Source organism: Barbus barbus (genome assembly GCF_936440315.1).
Source record: "Barbus barbus genome assembly, chromosome: 12".
Lineage (NCBI taxonomy): Eukaryota > Metazoa > Chordata > Actinopteri > Cypriniformes > Cyprinidae > Barbus > Barbus barbus.
In genome coordinates this window covers 6,037,326-6,051,879 of record NC_136740.1, presented here as the reverse complement: position 1 = coordinate 6,051,879, position 14,554 = coordinate 6,037,326, and the positions used below count along the sequence as shown (strand labels likewise).

The window sequence follows — 14,554 nt, the reverse complement described above, 5'->3', positions numbered from 1 at the left end:
TCCTTGTCTGATGTGATTATTAGTTAAGGCTTGTCCAGCCGTGTTCGTCTCATTATCAATGATTTACCTGTGTATTTATAGTCCTGTCTGTTCAGTGTAATGTTGTCTGGTCTACTCGTTAGCACCGGTGTTTGATGTCTGTGAGTTTGCCTTGTCTTCAGTAAAGTCTGTTGTTTGAGTTTACGTCCTCATCTGCGTGTTCTTGATCCTCCCTGCTGTGTGCACCGTGACACATGTATCATCCAGGCTGATCAATCAGCCAATATAAGGCCATACGATTATCAGCACGATAAAAGCCAATAAACGTCCACTGATTAAGACTGATGTAGAAAAGTGCTCTGTCCTCTTTTGTCTGCTCCACAATCTTGGCAATGAATAGTGAACATTTGACTATTTTCAAACCCTTTTAAAAAAAAAGTAAAAACATTTATTTCTCATAGTATTTTAAATGGTTAAATGTTTCTGTAGCTCAAACAATTGACACCCAAGGGGATGGGATTCCCAGAGAACGCATTAACTAAATGTCCACTTTGAATGCAATGTAAGTCATGTTTGATAAAAGCCAAATGCATAAATGTAAATAAAAATGAATAAATTGTTAAGTGAATGACTCAGCTTGATAAGTTATAAGAACCTTCCGACAATACTGTTTCCGGGTTTCATCTCGAATACCTTTAATATCTTTAGTCTGTTGCAGTCAATTATAATTCAGTTGTTATTATTATTTATACTAGAAGAAACTCTTTTGTTGATAAGCGCTTCTCATTAGAAGTCTGGGAAGATGGCTGGTGCATGTTTTGTTCCCAAATGCACGTTGCACTCTCAAACGCACAGCTGAATTATTTATTTAATTAAATCACAGCCCAAATTTGTACAAAAAAGTACAATTTTGGTTTTCTATTGATTAATCATGCAGCTCCACTGTCTGGCCAGGTTTTGGTATTGAGATAAAGGATCATGATGATGATTTGTTTCAGTAGTACTACAGAACACAGTGAGTGTATGTTAGCACCGCTTGGCACCAGAAATGGTAACACATGACATCAGACATAATGACCGGTTAGACAAAAAGTACTTGTAGCCACCTACTGGTGTAACTATGTGACCTATAGTGTGACTGAAATCACTACCACTAATAAATGGACTGACGGCCTGTCTATGTGTGAAGAGAGCCAATGTTGTTGGACTAAATATGAATACTTTAAATGCTGTTTAGTCAATGTAAAGACAGTAATGTAAGATACAATGTTTGAATCTTGACTAAAATGGCTACACATTAGATTAATTCCTGACTCAAGTCAAGAGGGTGTTTAATAACATATTGTGACTGGAATCTTGTGGCTCAATCAATGAAGGTCAGATGGTTGTCTAGATAGCTCCAAACATATTTAACTCTAGTCAATGAGCGTGTGACCTTGTCTACTTTCAATAGCACTGATTGGCAACAGCAACTGATTTTATTTTATTTTTTTTTAAACAAAAAGAGTGGCTTGTTTCACAGAATATGTGACATTCACAGATCAGTTTTTCATAGACCATATTTTCAGATTTTTTCAGATAATGTGTTTCTTGCATAAATTTGGAAGCATTGTGGAAAAAAGGGCATACATATGATTTTGTTAATATAATTTGCATGTGTGTGAGTTTGTATGCATGGTTTATGTACACAATGTTGTATGACATTGGTCCTCATGATGATGACTTAATGTGTCCTTATAAACCAAATGACTTAAACATATTAAACATTGTTTGTTTTTTTAATAATAAAAAAGAAGACAAAAGGTTTCTGTGGAGTCTTTTCTGTTTAGGGCTAGGGGATAGAAAAGGCAAGTATGTGTGTGTGAATGAGATTATATGCATTTGCTTGTCCAGTGAATCAGATATAGAGCTCAGAGATGTCGCCTGGAGCTGCTGTTGACCAGAACAAAGATATGTCTGTTCACAGGAGAGATGGCACTGACTCCCACTGACACCCAACACATAAACACAAAACATCACAGAAGAGATAACACACCTTCTCTCTGCTGCATGTCCCTAAATAAACTCTCTGGCATTTGTGTGCAAATAAGATTGACCGTGAGATAAATTGAGTAAATTGATTTAAATGGCCTTTGTTTCACCCGTGCACATCACAGTGGCATTTTAATTAACTAATTTCCTTTATTTAATATTTTTATTTTCATATAGTTAATAAAACAAAGGTTAGAGGAAAAGAGATGGCTTTGTATCACCATTCAAATATTCCATGAAAACATTGGTGTGCAAGAAATAACCTGCTGGGTGACCGGGTGACCAGGACCCTACTGAGCGCAAGATTGTCCCTCATATTACATGGCTGCTTTCCAAATATATAATATTGATTTGAGTTTAAATTATTTTATTATATAGGAAAGATAACGGAGTGATACAAATGACAAGAAACTAGCTCAGCTATGTTTGAAATCATTAACCACAGTCAAAAGGATTGATCAAATAGTAATAATCAGTGTTCTTTCTTGTTTGTTTGTCTTCACAGCTTGCAATGTGACCATTCACAACCGCTGTCGTGACACACTGGCCAACTGCGCCAAAATGAAACAGAAGGTAAGAGTCAATAGAGGGGGGATAATTAACGAATGGTCATAACACTGAGCTGGTTGACCAAATGTTTGTCATTTTTGATATTTTATACGCCAAACAGACAGATTCACATTGGATGAAATGTTATGGTATTTTTGTATTAAAGGCAACTATGTGATCAGATATGCAGGGAGCTAGTGTTTTATGGAATCCAATAATACAGACTGATAAATGCCAACTAATTGTCTGTAATGACTAATAGTTTATGGAGTAGACTTTCATAACATACTGACACCTAGAGGTAGCATAGAAAACCCTAGTTAAAGGGTCAGCTAGTTCACCCAAAAATGAAAATTGTCATTTACTGACTCATGTTGTTCCAAACTCACATGACTTTGTTTAGTCTTTAAAACACAGATGAATACATTTTTATATAATGAAATCTGAGAGATTTCTGTCAGACTGTATCTCAGGGGTTCTCAAATCGGGCCATTGAGGTCCACTAGTTTAGCACTAACCTTGATGAAACTCAACTGCCTGTAATTTTGTAGTCATCCTGAAGATCCTTGATTAGCTTGTTCAGATGTGCATTATTAGGGTTGGAATTAAACTCTGCAGGAAAGTGGATCTTGAGGGCCAGAGTTGAGATCCCCTGCTGTAGGTACTTATGGCTGAGAATAAGCAAGGAGTACTCCCAGTATTCGTAACTAGGACTTCTATTTAACTTGATTTAGTTTAGTAAATCTTATGTGAATTAAGGCAATGAGTTTGCACAATTTTTGAGTCAATAAATTAGTTTTTATAGTGTATGAGGGGTAAGTTTAGGATAGTTTGCTAATTATATTATATTGCATTGCTTAGTTTCTCAAATTGTTGAATCTGTGTGATTCTTTAATTGCATTAATTCATATGAAATCATATAACATATTAATGAATTGTAGCAACAGAAGCTGGCTCTGGTCAGGAACACCGCAACTTTACATAATGTGGCCCTCCGCAGCAAAAGTGAGTTCCTCTCTTTCATATCTCACATCTTTTTATTTAATATTTATGGCTATTTTTTTTCTTATGACTGATTCCTGTCACTAATTCATAATAATAACTCAACTTCTTTAAACCAATATCTTGTTAGTGAGCAGTTGCAGTACAGGCTGTAGTGTCATTTGATGTGGTAGTTTGATAATTACAGTATGTTGCAGTGGTGGTTAAACAGTATCTTCTCATTAAAGAAAAGCTTTTATTCAGGAATGTGTTTTCCTTTGCCAGATCCAATACTGAAGGAGAGGCCGAGTTCAGCCATTTACCCATCAGAGACACTGAGACAGTCTTTCCTCGGTTCCCGCAAAGGACGCTCCACACTGTCGCTCAACAAGAGTGTCTCCACCAATAACATTGCAGGGTAAAGAATCTGATCACTGATCACAGACATGAACAAAGTGTGTTAATTATGTTCATTTTTGTGTGTCGTATGAAGAGGAAAGATTACTTCTCTATTAGTGTGTTTGAATTAAATATCATGTCAATGATATTCATAAAGTTTATTTAATGACAGAGTGATGTCATGTTAACTTAAAGACTTAACTGATGAAAGGTCGCTAAACACAAATCTTTGTGGCTCTCAACAGTGTTCGGCAGCAGCATCTCTGTAGCAAACATGGAGGCTTTTCTTTTTCAAAAACACAGTTATTACCACTTTGCTACTCTGAAATGTCACTTATCTTTTCAGTTGCGATGTAATTTTGTTGATAAAAAAAAAATTTAAATTCTGTCATTAATTACTCACCCTCATGTCGTTCCAAACCCGTAAAACATTCGCTCATCTTCGGAACACAAATTAAGATATTTCTGATGAAATCCGGGAGCTTTCTGACCATCCATAGACAGCAACACAACTACCACGTTCAAGGCTCATTGAGATTTCCTCAAATATACCACAAAGAATTTTAAGACTCCCTAGGTGCTATCTTTGCTGATTGGCCACTAATTTTCTGAAATATTTTTCAGAATATCTTTTTTTACCATAATGTACATTGTTACAAGTCCTCATGCTTGCTTGTTTTTGATTTTCTAACAGAAGTCTAAATGATGATTCTCCTGTCGGACTGAGGCGGATTCTTTCTCACTCCACAGACTCGCTGAACTTCAGGAACAGAGCCATGTCCATGGAATCCCTTAACGATGAAGGTACAACTCAAGACATTCACAAAACAGAATGAAAATGGGAAGGCATATATAAAGTTTGCTGTGTTCTCACAAACATTTCTACAGGAGAAATGTATTATGCATCAATGCTGGAGGAGCTGGAGAAGGATGGGAAGGATTTTGAGGCAGATTCCTGGAGTATGGCTGTGGACACTTCTTATCTACAGTCTCAACGCAAAGATGTCATCAAGAGACAAGACGTCATATATGGTGAGACTTCTTTTATTTTTCAGACCTTTTTAAAGTCATGGACCTTTGGACACATTTATACTGTCAGCTAGTTCTGGGATGGATCTTATGTTGTTAGAATTAGAATTTCTTTATTGTCATTGTACACAAGATACAACGAAATTGCAGAGCTTCTGCATAAGGTGCATGTTATGTTACATAATAGACCAAAAGGTTACATGCATGCAAACCTCAAAAACACTTATAGATGTTTGGTGTCTGATTTGGGCTGCTTGGTAAAGCATATCAAAATGCAGTTCACACCTGATTAAATCTTAAACACTTATATCTGATTCTTCTCTTACTTTTCTCAGCATTTCAGAATCAGAATTAGCTTTATTGCCAGGTATGTTTACACATACGAGGAATTTGTTTTGGTGACAGAAGCTCTACAGTGCGACAGGACACAGATAATAAAAAAAGGTACAAATATTCAAAATAGGCAATGTGCAAAATAGCACAAACACAATATACAAAATAGACAATTTAGTATGTAAAGTCAAGTCAAGTCACCTTTATTTATATAGCGCTTTTAACAATACAGATTGTGTCAAAGCACTTAACAGTATCAGACTGGAGGACAGAGTGTCAGTAATGTATAATAATAAGATTAATCATTCAATTTTCAGTTAAAGGCATTTCATTATTGAATTCAGAGATGTCATTGTCTAGCTCAGTTTAGTTTAGTTTAAATAGTATCTGTGAAATCAAATTGACGATAATCGCTAGAAATTAAGTGTCCCCAACTGAGCAAGCCAGAGGCGACAGCGGCAAGGAACCAAAACTCACTCTGTGACAGAATGGAGAAAAAAAAACCTTGGGAGAAACCAGGCTCAGTCGGGGGGCCAGTTCTCCTCTGGCCAGGATATTATTGTTTACTTATTGTTTTAATTAAAATTTAAATTTAAATGTATAAATGTAGTATTTCTATTTTTATATTGTTGCAATTTCTAACAATAATAGTATTATGTAGTTCGGTATTTTATTATATTTTTAGTTATTTGTTTTATTTAAATTTTATTGTATTTTAAGTTGAGGTCTTCACTGGGGATATGTCCCTGGGGCTCATCCAGGTGTCCGGCCTCCACCGACGATCAGGGAGACCTCATCTCCCGGCGCCGATCCACCATCTGATCCGGACACGGACTGAGAAACAAAATAGAAACAGGCAAATATTAGCGTAGATGCCATTCTTCTTATGATGTAACGAGTACATCATGTGTTATGGGGAGTGTTCCCAGTTCCGGTTGATCTAATTAATGCAGCCTAACAATCCTTTAACGGATTTGAATAATAGAAGTGTATTAGTGTGTTAAGTTTTGTGTAAACCAGGTTAAAGAAATGTGTCTTTAATCTAGATTTAAACTGACAGAGTGTGTCTGCCTTTCGAACAGTATTAGGTAGATTGTTCCAGAGTTTGGGTGCTAAATAGGAAAAGGATTTGCCGCCCGCAGTCGATTTTGATATTCTAGGTATTATCAAATGGCCAGAGTTTTGAGAACGCCGCAGACGTGGAGGAATATAATGTGATAAGAGCTCGCTCAAGTACTGAGGAGCTAAGCCATTCAGGGCTTTATAAGTAATTAACAAGATTTTAAATGTTTGATGGGGAGCCAATGCAGTGTTGACAGAACCGGGCTAATATGGTCATACTTCCTGGTTCTAGTAAGAACTCTAACTACTGCATTTTGGACCAACTGTAATTTGTTGATCAAGCGTGCAGAACAACCACCCAATAAAGCTTTACAATAGTCTAACCTTGAAGTCATAAACGCATGAATTAGTATTTCTGCATTTGACGTTGAGAGCATAGGTCGCAATTTAGATATGTTTTTGAGATGGAAAAACGCAGTTTTACAGATGCTAGAAACATGGCTTTCAAATGAAAGATTGCTATCGAACAGCACACCTAGGCTGATGAAGAAGAATTGACAGAGCAGCCGTCAAGTGTTAGATAGTGTTCTAGGTTATTACATGTGGGGTTTTTAGGTCTGATAATTAACACCTCTGTTTTTTCAGAATTTAGCAGTAAGAAGTTACTCGTCATCCAGTTTTTTATATCGACTATGCATTCCGTTACTTTCTCAATTTGGTGCGTTTCACTGGGCCGCAAAGAAATATTGAGCTGAGTATCATCAGTATAACAGTGAAAACGAACATCATGTCTCCTGATAATATCTCCCAAGGGTAACATGTAAAGCGTGAAAAGTAACGGCCCTGGTACTGAGCATTGAGGTACTCCGTACTGCACTTGTGATCGATATGATACCTCTTCATTCACTGCTACGAGCTGATGGCGTTCAGATAAGTACGATTTGAACCATGCTAATGCACTTCCACTAATGCCAACAAAGTGTTCTAGTCTATTCAAAAGAATGTTGTGGTCAATAGTGTCGAACGCAGCGCTAAGAGCAGTCTCAGTACTATGATACGGTCTAAATCCTGACTGGAATTCCTCACAAATACTATTTTTCTCTAAGAAGGAATATATTTGCGAGGATACTACCTTTTCTAGTATCTTTGACAGAAAAGGGAGATTTGAGATCGGTCTGTAATCAACTAGATCTTTGGGGTCAAGTTGTGTTTTTTTAATGAGAGGCTTAATAACAGCCAATTTGAAGGTTTTGGGGACATATCCTAATGACAGTGATGAATTAATAATAGCCAAAAGAGGACCTATGACTTCTGGAAGCAGCTCTTTTAGTAGTTTAGATGGAATAGGGTCTAACATACATGTTGTTGGTTTAGATGATTTAACAAATTTATACAATTCTTCCTCTCCTATAGTAGAGAATGAGTGGAATTGTTCCTCGGGGGATCTATAGTGCATCTGATGCGATACTGTAGCTGACGGCTGCATGGTTACAATTTTATCTCTGATAGAATCGATCTTGGAAGTAAAGTAGTTCATAAAGTCATTACTGCTGTGCTTTTGGGAAATGCCAACACCTGTTGATGCTTTATTTTTCGTTAATTTAGTGACTGTATTGAATAAATACCGGGGGGTTATGTTTGTTTTCTTCTAGAAGAGAGGAAAAGTAATCAGATCTAGCAGTTTTTAATGCTTTTCTGTAGGATAGGGTATTTTCCTGCCAGGCTATACGAAATACCTCTAGTTTTGTTTTCCTCCGTCTGCGCTCCATTTTCCGGGCTGCTCTCTTTAAGGTGCGAGTTTTCTAAAATGCTAGAAAAGAGAGTCCATAGTTTCTGTTACATCAAGTTTTTCTGCGTTGTTGGATATGCTGAGGAAGTGAGCTAAATCAGGAAGATTTCTTACAAAGCAGTCTTTTGTGGTAGAGGTGATGGTTCTACCATACTTGTAACAAGGTGTAGAATTTACAGTTTTAGCTATGTGGAGTTTACACAAGACTAGATAATGATCTGAGATATCATCGATTTGCTGCAGAATTTCAACACCACTAACATCAATTCCATTGACAGTATTAAATCTAAAGTATGATTTCAACAATGAGTAGGTCCTGAAACGTGTTGTCTAACCCCAATAGAGTTCAGAATGTCTATGAATGCTGATCCTAATGCATCTTTTTCATTATCAACATGGATATTAAAATCTCCAACAATTAAGACTTTATCTGCAGCCAGTACTAACTCAGATATAAAATCAGCAAATTATTTAATAAAGTCTGTGTGGTGCCCTGGTGGCCTGTATACAGTAGCCAGTACAAACATCACAGGGGATTTATCACTAACACGTATTTCTCTAGATAATGTTATACGCAGCACCATAACTGCAAACGAGTTATACTTAAAGCCTGCCCTCCGAGAAATACTGAGAATATTGCTATAAATTGTAGCAACACCTCCCCCTTTACCTTTTGGACGTGGCTCATTTTTATAGCAGTAATCTTGGGGGGTGGACTCATTTAAAGTAATGTATTCATCTAGTTTTAGCCATGTTTCTGTCAAACAGAGCAAATCTAGGTTATGATCATTGATCAAATCATTTGCAAAAAGTGCTTTTGTAGAAAGGGACCTGATATTCAGTAAGCCAAGCTTTATCAATTGTTTCTCTGTATTGTAAACATTTTTTATTTGTTGAACATCAATTAAATTGTTAATCTTAATTTGGTTTGGACATTTTCTGTATTTTCTAGTTCGGGGAACATATACAGTCTCTATAGTGTGATATCTGGGTGAAGGAGTCTCTATGTGCTGAGAATTAACTGACTTCTGTGACGTGAGGCGGCTAGCAGACGGTCGGTTTAGCCAGTCTGTCTGCTTCCTGACCTGGGCCCCAGTTAGTCAAGTACGAACTCTAAGACTATGTGCCATATTTCTAGAGAGAAGAGCGGCACCACCCCAAGAGGGATGAAGACCATCTCTTTTCAACAGGTCAGGTCTGCCCCAAAAACTATACTTGTCTATAAAACCTATGTTATTCTGCGGGCACCACTTAGACATCCAGCCATTGAGTGACGACAGTCTGCTATGTATCTCATCACCCCGGTAAGCAGGGAGCGGACCAGAGCATATTACAGTGTCTCACATCGTACTTGCAAGTTCACACACCTCTTTAACATTATTTTTAGTGATCTCCGTGAAGTCTCCTGAAGTCGAACATCATTAGCGCCGACGTGGATAACAATCTTACTGAATTTACGTTTAGCATTAGTCAGCACTTTTAAATTTGCCAAGATGTCAGGCGCTCTGGCTCCCGGTAAACATGGTTTCTCTATTTTCACGTTCCGTACAATAGAATCTCCAATTACTAATGAAGCACTTTCATCAGGTTTCTCAGTGGGTGCCTCACTGAGTGGGGAGAACCTGTTTGATGTTCTGATCGGAACGGAAGAGCGGTGTTTTGACCCGCGACTAGGCCGCCTCACAGTCACCCAGCTGCCCTGCTGCACGGGCTCTACTGGAACCGAACAATGTACAGGACTTGCTGAGCTAGTCGCATCCAAAGCAGTATCTACAGCCCTCACATTCTTACTATCCTCAGCTAAAGTTTGGATGCGTGTCTCTAATTCTGAAACCTTCTCTCTCAGCCTAACTATTTCCCCGCATTTATCACATGTGAATCCCTCATCGCCGACAGAGAGAGATAAACTATACATGTGACATGAAGTGCAAACAACAATAGCAGGAGAAGAAGCCATTACTCACCGTGACTGATGAATGATACCAACTTAACTTACCACTTACCACTGTTGTTTGATGAACTCGTGAAAAACGGAGTGAGAAAGAAAACAATAATAGGCGCGAATAGAAACGCAAATGGAACCGCGAGTAACAAGCTAACCAGCTGATGCGCTGCACTCGCGGTTTTAAAAAGCGAACGATTAAATTAGTTTGATTAGTTTCATAGATAATACCAGAAATATGGTGGTAATTAAGTTATATATTATCACTTTAAACAACAGAGAGTGAAAGTAAGGTAAAGATTCAATAAAGCGGAGCTACAAACGCAAACCTCTCAGCAGAATCTTTGTTTCCTAGTGGAACGTTAAAGAACACGACACACACGTCTCCTGGAAATCCTGTATAATTCAACCAATCCGATGAAGACTTCAAAACTCCTGAAGTGTTTCCAGCTAAGTGTGCCATATGCATCAGACGTTTAGCCAATGGTCTGTGGACGTGACTGATGTCTGAGGCTGAGACTATGGTCTATTCACATTGAATGTAAAATAAAAATGCTGTAAGAATTGAATCAGAAAGGTGAGAGAAAAATGTGGACTGCTCTCCATGTCAGTGTTTCCCAACCTTGGTCCTGAGGTATCCCCAACTGTATACCGTCTCTCTTATCCGACACATTTAAGATATTTAAGTCTCTGTTTACAAGCTGGTGAGTTTAATCGTTTGACTAGAAACAGACAATACAAAAAAATGATTGTCAGAATATTGGATCTGTGCATAATCCTTAGTGTAGATGCATGGTTTGTACTGTGATGTCTGTGATTTTCCATAAATCAACGCATCTGTGTCTTTCAGAGCTGATCCAGACAGAGCTGAATCACATGCGAACGCTGCGGATCATGGAGGGGGTGTTTCGCAGAGGAATGCTGGAAGAGGTGTTGATGGAGATGGGTGTAGTTCACGCCATATTTCCCTGCTTAGATCAGCTGCTGTCTATTCACTCTAATTTCCTGAGCCAACTACTGCAGAGAAGAAACAATAGCCTGGCACCCAGCAGCACCCGCAACTTCACCATTCAAAAGCTGGGAGATATACTGGTGGAGCAGGTGAACTTCTGAAATACAGCTCACATAAGAATTGTTGGTACTTGCTATAGCAATTACAGTTATTAATGCATAATTACTAGCAACTAACCATAAACCAAACCCTAATCCTATAGTTGTCCTATGTTAATAATTATTTGGCCAAAAAGCACATGGCTCCTGCAGCACTTTTTCTTTTTTTTTGTGATCAACGTTTTATTGTCTTTCAAATATAAACAAAATAACATCATTGGAACAAACGGCCAAGGAAGAAGGACTAACAGACACATTGTCAATAATTTGACAGACAAGAAAGAAAGAAAATCAAAGCAAAGAACAGATTTTTTTAAGCACTTTTTCAATAATAGAAGTCTCTTCATTTTTGACCAACAAAATCTTCCATAGTGTATCTTCACGATAGAAAATTTGTGTGTGATGTAATATCAAAGTGAATTTGTAGAATATCATGGAAAATTGCATTTTAAAGCACATTGCATAACACTTTTTTTAGGGTCATCAATTAAACAGGCATAGAATTTTCTTTGTCTTTTTTTTTTGCCTCCGCATAGATATAAACGTGGCCTCAACAATACCTTGCTCCCTTCAAGGTGCTTAGTTCAGTTGTTCCTACTGAGTGAGCAGACCTTTACTGAAATCTTCTCTGCTTCAGTTCTCAGGTCAGAATGCAGAAGAGATGAGGAAATGCTATGTTGAATTCTGCAGTCGACACCTGAAAGCTGTGAAACTCTATAAAGAGTTGCTGGCCCGTGATAAGAGGTTCCAGCAGTTCATACGGGTGAGGGTACAGCCAGAAAAAAACATGCTTGTCAGCATAAGGTTCCAGTTATTTTTGTTTATTGCCTAGAATGTTTTTTATTAATTAAATTAAAATATTTTTTTTTTTTACTATTTGTTTTACTGTCAAGCGGGTAAGCAGAGGTTCTTTACTGCGTCGCCATGGTGTCCAAGAGTGCATCTTACTCGTCACTCAACGCATCACTAAATACCCTGTGCTTATCAAGCGCATACTAGACAACACTAAAGGTAAGACTATACTCAGACATGCACTCAAAAATTACAGCCAGTCCTTGTTTGATCATGTAAAACTAAAGTCTGGCCAAACTGAATTCTTGTTTTGCACTGCATGATTTTGTTTAATGTGCAATTATGGACAGCATTGTCTGGCCAGTTAATTCATTTTCCCCCATTTCTGTCACAGATGGACTTTTGGTTCCTTGCCACTGTTGCCTCTAGCTTTCTTAGTTGGGTACACTTAATATTCAGCAATATTGTTGAATTGACTATGCAGATGATACAGAACTGAATATTTGCAAGAATTAATTAATGACATAATTTATACCTTTTTTTAATTTTATTTTAACAAATCACACAGTAGCTACTGTACATTTACATGCACCCAAATAACCTGTTAGTAATTGGATTGATGGCTCATTCAAATTCAAATCGATCCGACTGAACTTGACATGAAATAATCTGATAAATAGGAAACAACAAAGCTTGACTATGACTATCTTCTAAATTCAATTCAAAAATACCTTGTATCTTGTATAGTGTCGTGATGCATATGTTTACAAGAGCCATTTTATTATAAGATTTTTGTTTACAGATGTTTAACATTTTATGAACGTGCATGTTTATTTACATCTTACAAACTGGCCAGTGAGGAGACTGAATATTTAATCAATATTTGCTATTAAAAGCTTTAATGACATTTGTTTAGGCATGTCATCAAGGCAAAAATGACAATTATGCTGCGCTGAAGTTTTCTTCTAAATACATAAATGGACATGCAAACAAATCACATAGACCCTCACCTTTCGGTGACAAGTCACTTTTTTGGGATCAAAATAGGTCACCTATGAGATTTGCTTAGATCCAGTGAGAAAGTGTTTGTAATTTTTTTGGTTGTTTCAATATGTTTTGTATAGTATTTTCTTTGCTCTTTACTTTAAAAGCTAGGCCTATGTCTAAAAAGGGTAATATTTCATGTATTTGAGGTCTGAGATGTGGGAACAGTGAAGAGAGCGAGGGCAAACATTTAGCATTTTAGGTCAGCATTGCCGTCTAATCAGCCAATATTGTCTTAAATAACTTGCATAGCACTTCATCCTTTATAACATGGGATTTTGACCAAATGTATTCAATCTTGATTTTTGTTAAATGTTGCAACGAGATTTTGACAGTTTTGGACAAATTTTGCAATATTTAAAAATATTTTTAAAAAGTACCTTAAAGTAACTACAAATGAGCATGCAAAGCAAATATCTTTTAAAGAAACGCCCCTGATCCGTGCAATGTTCTCACCTTTTTTCCCCCTCTGAAATCATATTGCAAAGTTTAGGGTTTATATAAACAGAACCTTCAGAATCTAAAATCAGACTGAATTAATTCGGATTGACAAATTAGTGCATATAAATAATATACCTATTACCTAGCGTGTCATCCTTTTATGTGAAACACTTCAGTTGAATTACTTCATGACAATCAGCATCAACAGGTATTGTATGCGAAAGAGAAGGGAGCCTAGCGCTCATCAACCACCTAATTCCAGGAAACAGCCCTGGGTCAGATATGATTCCCTTACTCTGATACGAGGTGATCTGAGAACAGATTTTATTTGATTTCACAGGTAATGAAGAAGAGAGTAAATCAATGGCTGACTCTCTGACGCTGATCCGGGAGCTGCTGTGTTCCGTGGACCAGCAGGTTCAAGAGTTAGAGCGTGCACAGCGTTTGCAGGAGATCCAGTCTCGTCTGGACCCACGAGCTGAGACCAAAGTTAAGGGTGGAGGAGTGTTTGGTGGAGGAGAGCTGCTGCGCCGCAGACTCATTCATGAGGGAGCACTGCTCTGGAAGACTGCTCAAGGCTCCAGACTCAAAGGTGCCATTAGTGTTTATGTGTGTGAGCGAGTAAGTGAAATAGTTGGTAAATGGGCAGATTTATCAGTAACTTTGTGTTTTGTCTGTATAGATGTGCACGTTTTGTTGATGACGGACATCCTGGTGTTCATGCAGGAAAAAGACCAGAAGTATATTTTTCCCTGTCTGGTGAGTCACAGCTTTCTGTTGGCTGACTATCAGTGGATTCACTTACACTCTGTTCTCCATCATCCTACATCAAAATCAAACTGCCTAGACTGGAAAAATCATAGTTTGGGCTAGGCTTGGGCGATAAAACGATAACACTAAATATCGAGATATAATTCTCCTTGATAAAATTATAACAAGAGTTTGATAAATGCTCGATATTATGTTTATTATATTATTAATGTTGATGTATTAAACATTAAAGGAGCAATGAAATATAATTACAGTATTTTTTATGCTATAACAGTTGTGCATTTATAGTAAATGTATTTAGA

At 37.4% G+C, this 14,554-nt stretch overlaps 1 protein-coding gene across 2 annotated transcripts in view; it reads left to right on the top strand.

Moving 5' to 3' along the window:
* Nucleotides 1-14,554, top strand: part of LOC306878183 (rho guanine nucleotide exchange factor 2-like) — a 43,817-nt gene that overhangs the window by 21,716 nt on the left and 7,547 nt on the right. For both annotated transcript variants that reach the window (XM_079430368.1, XM_079430367.1), the window contains exons 3-12: nucleotides 2,516-2,583; nucleotides 3,501-3,564; nucleotides 3,826-3,958; nucleotides 4,634-4,743; nucleotides 4,828-4,971; nucleotides 10,945-11,195; nucleotides 11,842-11,967; nucleotides 12,098-12,215; nucleotides 13,822-14,073; nucleotides 14,164-14,240. In XM_079430368.1, the coding sequence (XP_079286494.1) occupies nucleotides 2,516-2,583; nucleotides 3,501-3,564; nucleotides 3,826-3,958; nucleotides 4,634-4,743; nucleotides 4,828-4,971; nucleotides 10,945-11,195; nucleotides 11,842-11,967; nucleotides 12,098-12,215; nucleotides 13,822-14,073; nucleotides 14,164-14,240 (1,343 nt within the window). The remainder of the gene's footprint in view (nucleotides 1-2,515; nucleotides 2,584-3,500; nucleotides 3,565-3,825; nucleotides 3,959-4,633; nucleotides 4,744-4,827; nucleotides 4,972-10,944; nucleotides 11,196-11,841; nucleotides 11,968-12,097; nucleotides 12,216-13,821; nucleotides 14,074-14,163; nucleotides 14,241-14,554) is intronic.